This window comes from Lepidochelys kempii, chromosome 6, assembly GCF_965140285.1.
Source record: "Lepidochelys kempii isolate rLepKem1 chromosome 6, rLepKem1.hap1, whole genome shotgun sequence".
NCBI classification, from domain to species: Eukaryota; Metazoa; Chordata; order Testudines; family Cheloniidae; genus Lepidochelys; species Lepidochelys kempii.
In genome coordinates, this window is record NC_136385.1 from 124,586,675 (window position 1) to 124,600,708 (window position 14,034).

At 47.6% G+C, this 14,034-nt stretch overlaps 1 protein-coding gene across 10 annotated transcripts in view; it reads right to left on the reverse strand.

Moving 5' to 3' along the window:
• Positions 1-7,318: 7,318 nt before the first annotated feature.
• KTN1 (kinectin 1) overlaps positions 7,319-14,034 on the reverse strand; it is a 111,819-nt gene continuing 105,103 nt past the window's right edge. For all 10 annotated transcript variants that reach the window (XM_073350031.2, XM_073350036.2, XM_073350030.2 and 7 more), the window contains 3 exons: positions 13,807-13,899; positions 9,209-9,332; positions 7,319-7,811 (listed from right to left, as the gene is read on the reverse strand). In XM_073350031.2, coding sequence (XP_073206132.1) covers positions 7,807-7,811; positions 9,209-9,332; positions 13,807-13,899 — 222 coding nt within the window. In that variant the 3' untranslated portion in view covers positions 7,319-7,806. The remainder of the gene's footprint in view (positions 7,812-9,208; positions 9,333-13,806; positions 13,900-14,034) is intronic.

Sequence of the window (14,034 nt, forward strand, 5' to 3'; positions counted from 1 at the left end):
AGTGATTTGTGCCTCAGTACCTGGCAGATCCAGGGGTCCCACCCAAACTTGCCTTCCCTGAATCCTCTATTGCCACATCCTCCCTCTGGTGTGGACCAAATTTTTTCTGTGGAATCTGGAGTAGGTGGAATGGCTGGGAGCTGGGTGGAGGGATCCCCCTGTCACCCTGCAGGACTGGAGCTGGGGGGGGAGGGTCCCCCACTGCCTTGCAGGGCTAGGAGCTGGGGGGAGCCCCTCCCAGCAGCGGCAGCTGCAGAAGGATCCCCCCACAGCCCGCAAAGGTGATGATCTCCGTGACATAAACGTAGCCTTCATTATAGGCACCACCTAGAGTTAAGGTAGCCTAATAGTTCGCATTATAAGACCCTGGTTTCAGTCGCTTATAAATTTGCCAAACTTTAACCGTTCAGGCTGAAACTCTCCATGGCAGCTGTCTGCCATGGGCTACATTTTTGAGAAGATTTCAGCAGAAATGGGTCAGCTGTTACCAAGAGTGAGGCTGGTGGATCATAGGTTATTTTGCCGCTGTAAAAAAAAAAAAAAAAAAAAAAGTCATCTAACAGTTTTGCTCAGAAGCTCTAGGGCAAGGGTTGGCAAACTTTTTGGCCTGAGAGCTACATTGGGGTTCAGAAACTGTACAGAGGGCCGGTTAGGGAAGGCTGTGCCTCCCCAAACAGTCTGGCCCCCGCCCCTTATCCGCCACCTCCCACTTCCCGCCCCGCCTGCCCCCCTCAGAACCTCCAGACCCATCCAACCCCCCTGCTCCTTGTCCCCTGATCACCCCCTCCCAGGACCCCCCCCCCAGGACTCCACCCCCATCCAACCTCTCCTGCTCCCTGACTTCCCCGACCCTATCCACACCCCTGCCCCTGACAGGCCCCCACCTATCCAACCTCCCCCTGCTCCCTGTCCCCTGACTGCCACCCGAGACTCCCTGCCCCTTATGCAACCCCCCTGCTCCCCGCCCCCTTACCATGCTGCTCAGAGCACCACCAGGACTGGCAGCCACGTCACCGCACAGTCCAGAGCACTGGGGCAGGCTGGCGACTCTCGCAGCCCCGCTGCCCAGAGCGCTGGTGGCACGGCAAGCTGAGGCTGTGGGGGAGGAGAGACAGCAGGCAAGGGTCGGGGGTCCAGCCTCCCCAGCCCAGAGCTCAAGGCCTTTTAGAGACTATGGAGAGCGGGTCTACTACATATGGCAGGAGGGGAAGAATCTGTATTAAATGTTGAGGAAGAGTCAGCCTGGTGCATAGAAGCCAGCGTAAGAGTCAATGAATGAACAGACGCCTTCAGACATTTCTCATTTCTATTTTTAAGCGGCTGATTATGTACAAAGGGAAGTGATTTGTGGTATAATTGTACTCCCAACAATATTAAAAATCCAGCACAAGTTGAAAATATGTTTGCAGTATTGCATGTAGCTCACAACACAGGGCACCCCAGGAGGCTTATTCTGGTGTTTCAGTTAAAAGCCATCTTCTGCATTTGAACATCCAGGTTGGGTTATTTTGCAACAAAAGTGTCTTTGTATTTATTAGGTACTGTCTCCCTCTAGCGAAGGAATAGATGAAGTGCTCCAGCTACTTAGCCAAAAGTGCTGACAATCTTAGGTCTGAGCCATCCAGTGCTATGAAACGCATTATACCCCAGGGTGGACAGAAGCCGGGGCATGGACGACAGCAAGCTGGCTGAAGCTCAGTCTAGAGCCGCATGCTGCAGTGGTGGTAGGTTGGGAAAAGCAGGGGGAAGATGTGGTGAGGCTCAGTAATGCCTTCGGATGGGATTCTGGTCACTTTATTTTTTCCACTGAATGCGTCCGAGGAAGTGAGCTGTAGCTCACGAAAGCTTATGCTCAAATAAATTGGTTCGTCTCTAAGGTGCCACAAGTACTCCTTTTCTTTTTGCGGATACAGACCAACACGCTGCTACTCTGAAACCTTTATTTTTAATATTACCTCCAATGGTCCCTACAGCCCAGGGCAGGTGGTTTTGGTCTTACTGCCCAGTCCCCAAGCTAGAATCTCAAGTTTAGGTGATGACACTTACTAGCCACCAAATTCCAGGATTAGGTTAAAAACTGAATAAGCGAGGTTAGTAATGGAGGGCTAGTTCTCCAAAACAGAAGGACTCATGACATCTCTCATGTCCCCCTAGCTGAAGATCCCTCAGGCATCATTAGCCATCATCAGGGGCTCTCTCAATGCTCGGCTGAAGTAATGAACACTTACAATTAACTCTTATGAGACGTATCCAATTCCAAGCAGTGCAGCCCTCTCTAGAGTCTTCCCTAGCCATTAGCTACATGGAACAAAGATGCTTCTACGTCGATTCTTTATTCCCAAAGCAGAGGGGAACTGAAACAATGAGAACCATAAGAACATCTCATGAAAAATCCAAACCCACCAAATCTGCTTCTGTACAGGAAGAGGGCCAGCCCCAGCAACCTCAATTTTGACTAGGCACGTGGCCTGACAACACAAATACATGAAGCCAAGGGTCAAGAAATAGCAGTTACTGGCAGCTTACTGTTCTTCTCCTTCATGAAGTTGTTTCCACAGACGGTGCCCGTAGGGTACCCAGGCAATGAGATGCAGTTTTTAAAATTTAGTGTAAAACCTTAATCCTAAAATAAGCACCTGGATTTAGCCTTTATTTTGTGAGTTCCCCAAGATTAACAGATGCATCCAGTTTTAATCACACAGGAACAAGACTCGAGCAAACAGCTCCTCAAATTGTGATGGAAAGCCGGCTGCTACGGAATGACCAGCCTCTTGTCCCAGAACAGATTCTCTAGAGAAAACTGAGATTTCAGACATGGAGACCCAATAAAGGGAATGACAGGATTCAGGACCCTTTAAACTGAGATGCTGGCTTGATTGGTTGTTTGGGAGGGACTGGAGAGCTGGTATCTTTACAAACCATGTGCCTGTCCTGATGCTAAAACAAAGTCTCTTGTAAGTGCCAGCTGCTTTAACCAGCTGGGATGAGCAAGGAACTGTGCACGCTTCCCAAAGCACGGAGCTGAGATGGTGGATTTCATGGAGAATGTAATACAGCCCACAGTGATTAGCAGCCTGACCACACTTTCACTTTGAATGGCAGGTTAACAGTGCTGCAGTTCCTCCCCGCCTTCTGCAGCCCTGTACCCAGAGTCATCCCCAGTTCTGTTGCGTGCCCAGCACCCTCTCGCCTACAGAGACCACCAGACTGCTTGAAATTGTTACCACGAGTCCCACACAGGTTTACAACCCCTTGTGCTTCTCCAGAAGCTACTGCTTATAGAGATCAGTAAATCAAAGCACCTCAGCTCCTTCAGTGGAATTAGTGCTTCCAAGTGTATTTCCTCTGTAAGCAAGTGACCTTCAGTCCCTCTGCAGTGCAAGCATTTTGGGATATTCGGCGTGACCTTACCTGGCCCTCTCTTTTCCCACTGCAGGATGCCCACCCTTGGCCATTGCCGAGCTCAGCAAAGAAGCTAGCTGAGCTCCAGCTAACCAGGAGGCAGGGTCAAGGCAGGCTTTGGAAGGGTCTGCTCTGGAATGCTGCATCCTCGACAGAAGGAATGGGCTCTGAGGGGGGTGGGCAAAGCCACACATCAGCACCACTCAGTGTCTGCGATGCTCATGCCGGGTCACCCACCTCCCTCTTCTCTCATGCTGCCAGGCTTGGAGCTGCTAGCATGCATCTGAAGTAGGTTAAGCCAGTGGTTTTCAGCCTGTCGGAGGAACATTTGGGGACTCAGCAGATGCAGCTGCACGTGCTGCCATTCCACCAGCAGTGCAGATGATGGAGGCTCTGAGCTCACCTTCCCCATCCCGGCTACCCCCCACTTGAAACAAGGGGAATGGGGTTTGTAGCAGCTGTGGGGTGGGGAGGGGGGAAATCAGAGGCGATTAAAAGGAGGAAAACAGCCTTTCTGAACTCTCAGCTTTCTGCTTGGCCTACTCCCAGCATGATGGGGCAGGGGGAATGAATAGACTAGGGAAGGAGCTTGGTGGATGGGTCCCATTCCAGGGGTAGAGCCCTAGAAAACATGGTCCCCTGAAAGGACAAGAGGGGGAGGAGGATTTTGCTCACTTCGGCCCTTCAATAAGCCTTCAGCGGAGAAAGCAGGAGGACGGCGCTACCAACCTGTTTGAGCCACTGGAGACCGAATCAGGCGTCTGGAAGAGAAAGAGAAATGCAGCACAAATGTGTCAGACCAAAGAAGAGCTCAGACTCCATTAAGGGCATGTGAGATGCCGTAAGCTATGTCAAAGACACAGGGGGGCGAGCTGTCAGAAATGGGCTTGGGGGAGGGAAAATCCATCATAAAAAGCTTGCAAACAGTTGCATTAATAGAGAGGTTTTTCCTGATCTTGCACTTTCCTTATGTTCAGTTCCATCGACACCCACACCCTTGGAAGAAGGCTATTTTTACCAAGATCAAAAGGTGATTAAAAAAAAAAAAGTATTGACTTTATAGGGGTCCCCCTCCCCACTGCACATTTCAGTCTTGCAGGTAACGAAGGAAGGTGTTTCCAAGGAACAGGTGAGTCTTCAAAATGCATGCCAAGTGTAGTCAGTAAACCAAGCCCCTGACACTGAAACAGATGAGTATTCTATCAACATTGTGATTTAGCACTCTGCCCTGAATGGTTTTGCTAGGGCAGCTCAGGACAGGACTTGCATTTAATAGACAAGCAGCAGGAAAACAATGAGCCCATGTGAGAAGCTCCCATTTCTGTTACACTAGACTGGAGGAAGTATCAGCGAATGAACCTCAGGGAATAATCCCACGTGGCCAGGGAAAGAAAAGAGCACAAAGCTCTGTCAGGCTAAACTTTGCTGACCCATTTCGAGCTTCCATAATGACGTCACATCAGTTCCCAATTGGTTATTCATCTTCTTGCAGATTATAATATTAGGATGTGCTACTGGAAATTAAGCAAAGTGAGATGCTCCTGGTCAGTTACGATTGTTGACAAGGCTACCTACGTCCGCCTGCATTACTGGATTCATATAGACATGCTCTCTTTAAAAAAACAGAAGCTCATGAAAGGGCAAAGGGGCCATCTCATCTCAGTGTATAGCTAAGGAAGGATTTCTCCACTCCCCATCGCTACAGACAGAAGAATTTTCTTATTCCACATGGGCTATTGCCAGATCTGCTCGGTGGAGAAGCTGCCACCGAAGCCCCTTGTCAGTCAAATACCAGCACGTTCTTCCTTCCGCTGGAAGTTCAGATTTCGGATGTTTATGAGCCGCCCTGTGCGCTAGCAACGTTCGGTCTGGTTTACACTGTGGGGCGGGGGGGGGAATCGATCTAAGTTACGCAACGTCAGCTACGTGACTAACGTAGCTGAAGTCGACGTACTTAGATCTACTCACCGCGGTGTCTTCACTGCCGTAGATCGACTGCTGACGCTCGCCCGTCGACTCCGCCTCTCGCTCCGGTGGAGTACTGGATTGACGGGAGAGCGCTCGGTGGTCGATTTATCACGTCTAGACTAGACGCGATAAATCCACCCCCGCTGGATCGATCGCGGCCCATCAATCCAGCAGGTAAGATAGACACGCCCTTCGGGCTCCTAGAAGGCTGGACTTGTAGGGGAACTTGCATGCCATGCTCAGGCCAGCAGCTGGGGGGTGTGGCTGCAGCAGGGGGGTTCGATTCCCAGCCCGGGGAAAGAGAGACTCCTGCTAGCTTGCTGAAAACAGCAGCATGGACACCGAGGCACTGGCAGCAGCTCAGGCCAGCAGCCAGAGCTCAGAACCAGGGGGGCAGGGCGGGCCACCGCCGCTACGTCCACTGCAACATGAGTTTGCCTACCCGCGCTGGAAATGACACCCCCAGCTGCAGCGCAGACAGAACCTGAGAGTTCGAAGCACGTCGCCATGAACGAACGGAAGCGATATTGAACTTTACATCACAACGAACATTTGAACTTAGCGCTCCAGGTGGCCACTTTGTTGAAATCACTTCAGTCACTCCCAGTGCAAGAGTTCAAGGGGAAGGGGCAGCAAGCTTGTGTAGACACTGACCAAGAACTTTACCATCAAGAGACTGTTAATTACACATTTTAAGCCAACGTTGCCAATGAACACAATCCATCTGAACAGAACATTTACAGAGTTCTGTGAAATAGACCGTGTCAAATTCTCTGGTAGGCTCCCTCCCCGCCCCCCAAATTCATCCCATGCTATTTTCCTGCAACTTTGCTTTTAAGTGAATGACTAACCCCAATAGGCAGCAGGTTTAAAACAAATAAAAGGAAGTATTTCTTCACACAACGCACAGTCAACCTGTGGAACTCCTTGCCAGAGGATGTTGAGAAAGCCAAGACTGTAACAGGGTTTAAAAAAGAACTAGATAAATTCATGGAGGATAGGTCCATCAATGGATATTAGCCAGGCTGGGCAGGGATGGTGTCCCTAGCCTCTGTTCGCCAGAAATTGGTAATGGGTGACAGGGGATGGATCACTTGATGGTTACCTGTTCTGTTCATTCCCTCTTGGGCACCTGGCATTGGCCACTGTCAGATGACAGGATACTGGGCTAGATGGACCTTTGGTCTGACCCAGTATGGCCGTTTTTATGTTCTTATGAACAGAGATAAGAATTTTTAAAAACAGCATCTTTTTCCCCCAAGACCATCAGAGAAAAAAACCTTCATAAGTAGAGTCCTGTGAGTCTGCCATGGCTCCCCCAAGCTCCCTGGCTGGGCTCCACGCTGGCCTGGCTGGAGGGAATGGGGAGACCTGTGGAGCTGCCCAGGTCCCCCAGCCAGGGCAGGTGGAGGGTCTGCTGCGGCTCCCCACAACTGCCCACCCAGCTCTTACCCTGGTCAGGCTGCCGGAGCCAGGTTGGAGAGAGCCACACTGACAGCTATGGGGAGCCACGGTGGACCCTCCACCTGCCCTGGGCATGTGGCCCAAGCTGCCCCCTGCCCAGTGTCCCTGCCCCCCCAGACCTCCCAACCAGGGCAGGTGGAGGATCCATGCCGGGGTTCCTCACAGCTGCCCACCCAGCTCTTATCCTCAGAGGCCTGCACGGATACAACATTTGTATCCACATCCGCACTGTTATCTGCAGAAATGGTCCACGGATATCTGCGGATATAAAGCAGATACTTGCAGATTTGCAGGGCTCTATTCATAAAGTCTCCCAGTTTGTGTTGTATTGTCTATTTGGAGGAGACCTCTGAAGGGAGCAGTCTGGGCCTTGTACCAGAGACAGACCACCACCAGCACTCAATATAGCCTGGTGCTATTCCTCCAGGGAGGAAGGCATGGAACTTTCCTGGCAATGCCAATAAGTCAATAAAAACAGATGCACTTTCTGAATAATAAGCATCCCTTTAATTGCTGACACCATTACAAAAACCGATTACATTAGCAACCAAAAAAGGAGTGTTTACTTGAGGCTGAAGTCAGAGGCAGCTACTCCCAAAATGTATCTAAGTAAAACAGTGTACAACATCAGTATTAAAATGTTATATTTATTCCATTGTCGTCATTTCCCCGCTGGATTTTTCTGAACAAGTTTTACTGAGCAAAATAAAAGATAAAAGATTATACATTTACCATATCTCCAGGAATGTAGAGGTCTAATTATCCAAACAATTTTTATTATAAAACTAAATTCTGGAGGTGTCTACAGAGTTTTTCTTCTTTAAATCAGTAGTCTAACAAGAATTAGAAAAGACAAAACTCTGTTCAGTGTTTGACGAAGTAGAAAGGGTGAAAACATAAATAAGGCTTTAATTTGGCAAAATATAATACAATGCCTTCTGCTATCCTCAAATTAATGATTCCCCTGTGACTTCATTCTGCAAGAGAAAGAAAAAAAATCCACTTAAGCCAAGGAGTTTACAAAGAATCACTGCTCAAAGAAATTCATGTACAGCAAACATTAGTTGAGCAGGTCATCCCGAAGACCGGGCTAGTGGTCACCTCGGTAGTGAACTCCAGGACAGTACAGAGGCCAAAGCCCAATAGGTTGGGAGGATGATAGCAAAAAGTGATCTATTGTTTATAATGCCTCGTTACCCAAGGTACAAAGCAGCTTTGGAGAAACTGGAGTTTCCTGACCCCTCAGAAGACAGAAGCCATTGAGATAAAACCATGGACGCTAAGAGGAGGAAGAAGAAAGTACCTGTTCTAAATACAAGGGTGGGACAGCTCAGACACTAACTTCACTGAACCTTCCCCGTGTTCACGACCTAAAAACGAATGCCTAATTCTTATCGACTGAACCTCAAACTCTGTTTAGTCTGCTATATAGTAGTTTTTTCCATTCAGCCTGCGGCCTTCACAGTCCTCCATCTCTCTAACTTTTAGCTGTCTCAAGTCTGATGGGTTCTGTAAGAAGGTTCCAACACCTCAGGCTTGTCCAACCTTGTCCACTAGGTGGTCAGCTATGAAAGGCCCCTGGTTTTTAAAAGGTAGCTTTGAATTAAAGCATGCAAACCCAACAACACAAACAGGTGTCACTATGCTCCCAGCCTGAAACTGCTATTTCATATCACAGTGACTATTCCATACTTCCACTGCACGCTCAGTAAAATCTCACTCGCTTATTTTTATACCCATTCCAAAGATACATCAGTGTGTATGATCTTTTGCACTGCCGCAGACACTATGGAAGCAAACAAGACTGCTGTGTGGAAGAGATAATCATCTGTCAAAGAAAAAAAGAAGTTTGATTGTCACATCACAACCAGCCAGTGAGCTCTCAAGCCTAGAAAGAGGAGCAGGAAAGGCTGAGATCCGAGAAGGCTGAATGGAGGAGGGATCAAGAAAGGAGTAAGAACAGGTCTGGTACCCCCTTAGAAGCTTTTGACAGAATCTCTCTAAAACATCAGACTTAACCGATGCCATACTTGTTAAAACCCACCTGTCATGAAGTTAGAGAACGCTTATCTGAGACAGATATTGCAGTGTAGACATACCCAGGTTAAGACACCCACAGCCGGCCCACGTCAGCTAATCAGGGTCGTGGGGCTCGGGCTGTGGGCCTATAAAACTGCAGCGTAGACGCCCAGACCCTCCCCCATGGTGGAGTGCCACAGTTCGGGCTCTAGCCCCAGCCCGGACAGCTACATTGCAGTTTTATAGCCCCACAGCCCGAGCCCACGAGCCTGATTCAGCTGACATGGGCCGGCTGTGGGTGTCTTACTGCAGTGTAGACATACCCCTGGTTACAACTAAAGAATCCATTTCCTACCTACTAGTTGATAGTGTTCTTTTCCCTTTGAGAGCATTTGACTTATTGACACAACCAACTTCTTGAGGTGTCCTACATCCTGGCATAGACTCACTGCCAGGTTTAGTCTTTTTTCAGTCAATTCCTGAAACAGGAGGGGGAAAAAAAAAGAATCATTAATAGCTCATTTACAAGTGAATTACTGAGAGACCAGAACTAGATTCTCAATCCAAAATGAGGCCTTCTTATACATTGGTATACACCGTGCAACTCTGACAATAGGGGTCTCTCCACACAGAACACTGGAGAAAGCGAAGGGTCCGTTGATTCGGGACTTATACTTGCAGTGGGGTAGCCACGGTTCGTCAGTGTCTGACTGTTGGCAGCTTAGCACCAAATAACCGGGAGGTCTGACTGAATATCTGATCAGAGTACAGGACGCACCCCATGAGACATGTTTATTGGGGGCTGAGACAGCATGGTTAGCCAGGGGAGACAGAATGCAGCAATATGACAGAATGATGATAGCAGCTACCTCGAGTGAGGCAAGTCAGTCTGTACCCAACTGTGTCCAGAAGGACTGAACTGGCAGCTTGGAGGAGTGATGTACATGTGTATTTCTCATTGACGTGCCCCTAGGGATGGGTGGGAGGGGCAGAGGAAATGGTTTTCTAGTTTACATTAGGTGATGTCTCCCTGCCCTTCCCCACAAGCTGGCATACAAGGCACCAATGCATTTTATAAAGAGTTGGGTTTCCATATGGATCTTGTTATTAACAGCATATAATGGTGGTCATACCCTGGGGCACAAAGCTCCAGCTCCTATTTGCTGGAGATGGCGCACAGGTCTAGTCCCAAGAGCAGAAAGCTGGCCTATTATTAGCCTCTCAGATTAGTCACTGATGGAAGAGAGAGCACTCCGATTCTGGCTCTGAAAGCCTGCTGGCTAGCTGCTCTCACACTCCTTCTGCCTCCATGGGTGGTTTCTTACTCCAGCCCTGGGTAGAATCTATGGACTGACTTTGATTCCATTTGGTTTACTTCTCTGCACTCACCACATTTTAAAATAATTGGATATAAAGTGAATAAGGTTCTCAGACAGCTGGAAGAGAGGACTATAAAATCTAGCAAGATCGAGAAAGAGGTCACTCTCCTGATGCACTCAAAATAGAGTCCGCACTACTTATTTATCCAAAATTCATATTTTGCATAAATAGATTACATGCCCTTGGTTTTTGAACTTCACTATCCATTTATCCTGGATTCCAGAAGACAAACTTGCTCAGGCAAAACTAGAACCAAACACGATATAAACCCCTATTTAGACTGCAAATATTTATTCCTTTCACCAGACGATTCCACATAAGCCCATCATACAAAAAACTTGAGATGTTACTATTTTCACTCAGCTCAGTAAACTCTGGAAGACGCTGGAGGAGCTTTCATTTGCAAGTATCCACAAGTTAAAAAAACCTGACCTCAGTGAATGAAATTATTCTAATCCTCAGCTGGAACAGAGAAAGGCACTTTGAGTGAAATTTTCAAAAGTGTTCAGCATTCGCTTAACTCTGCTCTGACCAAATCATTAGCAATTTTGCCATTGACTTCAGTGGGGACAGAGTTAGACCAATGCTTAGTACTTCTGAAAAACCCACCATAATAGTTATGGAAAAATTACAATTACAGATTCAGACAGAACCACTTTTAGAGGTGTTGAATATTAAGATGTGGTTTCCAAGAGATCCTCATCCTATGGTATCAGAACTAGTTCAACCACCACTAGATAATCTACTGAAGAGCAAGGTTTTTGTAAAAATCACATCTTAAAATATACAGCTTTAGTAAATGGTTTGTCCAAAACATAAGTCATCTTAAAAGGCGGAAAGTGATCACGGGAAAAAAAAAATACGTATCCCATTGGGCTAAGATTATGGCTGGATGCATCAAAAATCAGCGAAGGACACTAAAATCAAGCCTCCCAGCACTGTCTTGGTGTCCCAGCTAGTCTAAGACACGTAGGTTGGTAAGAATGTGTGAGGGCTACGTTTGCACAGTAAGATCTGCAAACATGTTTCTCTACTGTAAAAATAACTGGGAATCTATATTAAATAAAGTAGCCACTATAAGGGATCAGACAATTAAAATCTATGTATGTTGAACCTCAGCATTATCTCAAGTGTTTAACATGGATAAATAAGTATGATTGCAAGTTTGACTTTAAGTCTAGCAAATTAATGAGCCACAGAATTAACTGACAGCTGCATACGAGAGCACAACATATGGATTACACAATAATGAACAACTGGGACTGTTCCTCTCTTATGGTAATAGGTAAATGCTGTTTTTAATTGGCTCTTACACCTCTTCTCCTCCAGTGGAGAGCTCTTCTCTCTCACTCTTATTCTGTCTGCTTCTCTTCCTTTCATATTCATTGTATAATTTAGTTTCACTAAGAGGGACCAGCTATAACTCTTGTATTATTCAGACCTCTTGGGACCAAATCCCAGCTCCCCCACTTAGACTTGGGCTCAACCCAACACTGCCACAGTTACAATTTCAGGGTTGCAATACTCTTGCTGCTATGCCCTCCCGCCACTCAATTCTCCACCACCAGGAAGAAAAGATTCTGACTGGCGCATCCACCATCATTCTCTCCTCCGCAGCTGGTGAAGAGGGGGGAATCCGTGCTGACCACTCCCTCGCTGCAAGCTTCCCATAGCCTGCCACCACCAACTCCCCTGCACTCAGCTCTCCCTGGAGGGGAGGAAGCAGTATTTGACCCTTGTACACTCTCTAAAAAGCCCTCCGATAAAAAGATGTTGGAAAAGGAGCCACAGAAAACTCCCATCCTACGTGTGTCTGCAGCTCTCATCTTCCTGTCCAGGCAGACAGCAAGCCCAGTGCTTACTTTCCGTCACAGACTACACAGGACACTTCAAGTAGTTGGCGCTGAGGTAGGGTTTTAGGTTAGGATTCAGAGATTAGAAATGGGTAAGACTGCAACTGTGCTTTCAAATCAGTGTATTCACTAGGTAAGAAAGTGTCCAGATGTCTGTGCACTATTAGAACTCACACAGGTCCTATCTGTGAATTCAGACCTGGCATGGCCCTAGTGCTCAGGGATGGCTTCAAAGATGCCTCAAAGTGAGCCATGTGTTACAACAATGAAGCAATGAGTTTAAATGTGCAATGGTTCCGGTGTAGTTTCCTTTTTAGTTAAGTAACCATAATTCAGAACTTGCAGAGCAAAGACGATCCTGCCTCAGTGGAACTGGCAGTTATGGCCTCTGCGTGGAACATGACAATCTCCTGACTTGTTTGCTTGACATCTCTGTATGTTTGCAAACTCTCTGTATCACAAGGGAACTTCCCAGTCCTGAACCTTAAATAGCTTCATGGGACCGGATGTGTCTTTGGCTGCAGGCTCTGTAGCTTGTGATGCAAGAGCCAAGCAGTGTCAATGACTGATTGCTTTCTACTCTGGCATTCATTGCATCTAATAACTGCAGAGCAAGGATTCTTCTCTAGTGCTCTGTAGAGAACTCTGCTCCATGAGGTTTCTGAAGTCACTTTTACCTTCAGTAGCAAAATGGAGTCAACTGAAATTGCTTCTCCCATCAACATCTGCAGCTCCCTCCCTCCAAGTATGACATTTCTTCCACCCTTCGACATAATGTAGCTACTGAGAAGTCTGAAGTCCCCTGACATGGTTAAGCTCTTTAGCCCAATTTGCATGCACAACCATGGTACATTTGGGCTCACGTTAGGCATCCAAGATGTTTAGCCAAGTCAGGCCTTCACGGACATTCACAGCTTGATGTTGGTTGTCCAACTCTGTAGCCAACAAAGTATTTCAGCTGTAACCTTTCAATGTACTGCTATCGCGGACGAGAATCGCAAAATGGACCCACGCTCCAGAAAGCCACCACACTGCAGGCAAAGGGATTCTCAGGATCACTGCTTACTGAAATGCAGACCAACGAGATTCTGCTGCCACGCTGGACCAGGGTCATCATGCTCCCAGTGGCACGGCATTGGCTAAAGAGGGACTAAGACACTTTCAGTGGGCTGATGCGCTCTTCCCCATGGTTCATATGGCTCTGACTGAAGGGGTTAAGCATGCGTGTTGCAATACTGAGGCAGGACAAGGTGCCAGTCTCCATGTGGAATTACATGCTTCAGAGTGCCATCAAATGCTGAATGTTTGAAGCTTATGTAGTTACAGGAAGATCATTTTTAAGTGTTCGTTAATGAGGGAGAAGCGCTGTTAAAACTCTTCCCCCCCTGCCTGCACCCGAAGAACCAAGCCAATTTTATTTCCATTTTGAAAACCCTGGCTCATAAGTCAACCCTCCAGCCCCACCCCCAAAAGGTGAACTTGAAAGATAAGGGGGTCATGGTGCAAATACCAGCCGAGCCCAAGTGTAAACACCCTTGTGATCCTGAGCATTGAGAGGACACAGCTCAAGGAGGAAGCACTTCTGACATTTTTCTATGCTAGGAAAATCTCCTGACCCAATTTCAGGGCCAGTGGACTATTGTATGTTCTGCAGCTACAGCTCATTTCTCAGAGTTAACACTTTGCATAAGCCCTGAATTGGCCCTGGAGACAGACTCACTGGCTCTGAGGAACCATCGCTGTTCTCAATAACGTTGGCATCCCCGGCAGCTTTTCCTATTTCTCTCTCAAGAGATGCCAGTGACTCTTGGGCCTGTAGGGAAAAACAGAGGCAGCAATTAAAGGATGGAAAGCAAACCGCCTGTTTAACTCCTAATGTTAGACACACAGGAAACAAGTGTTCTGGAGAAAATCTGTTTTATGCCATGTTCGCTCAGGGGACCACGCC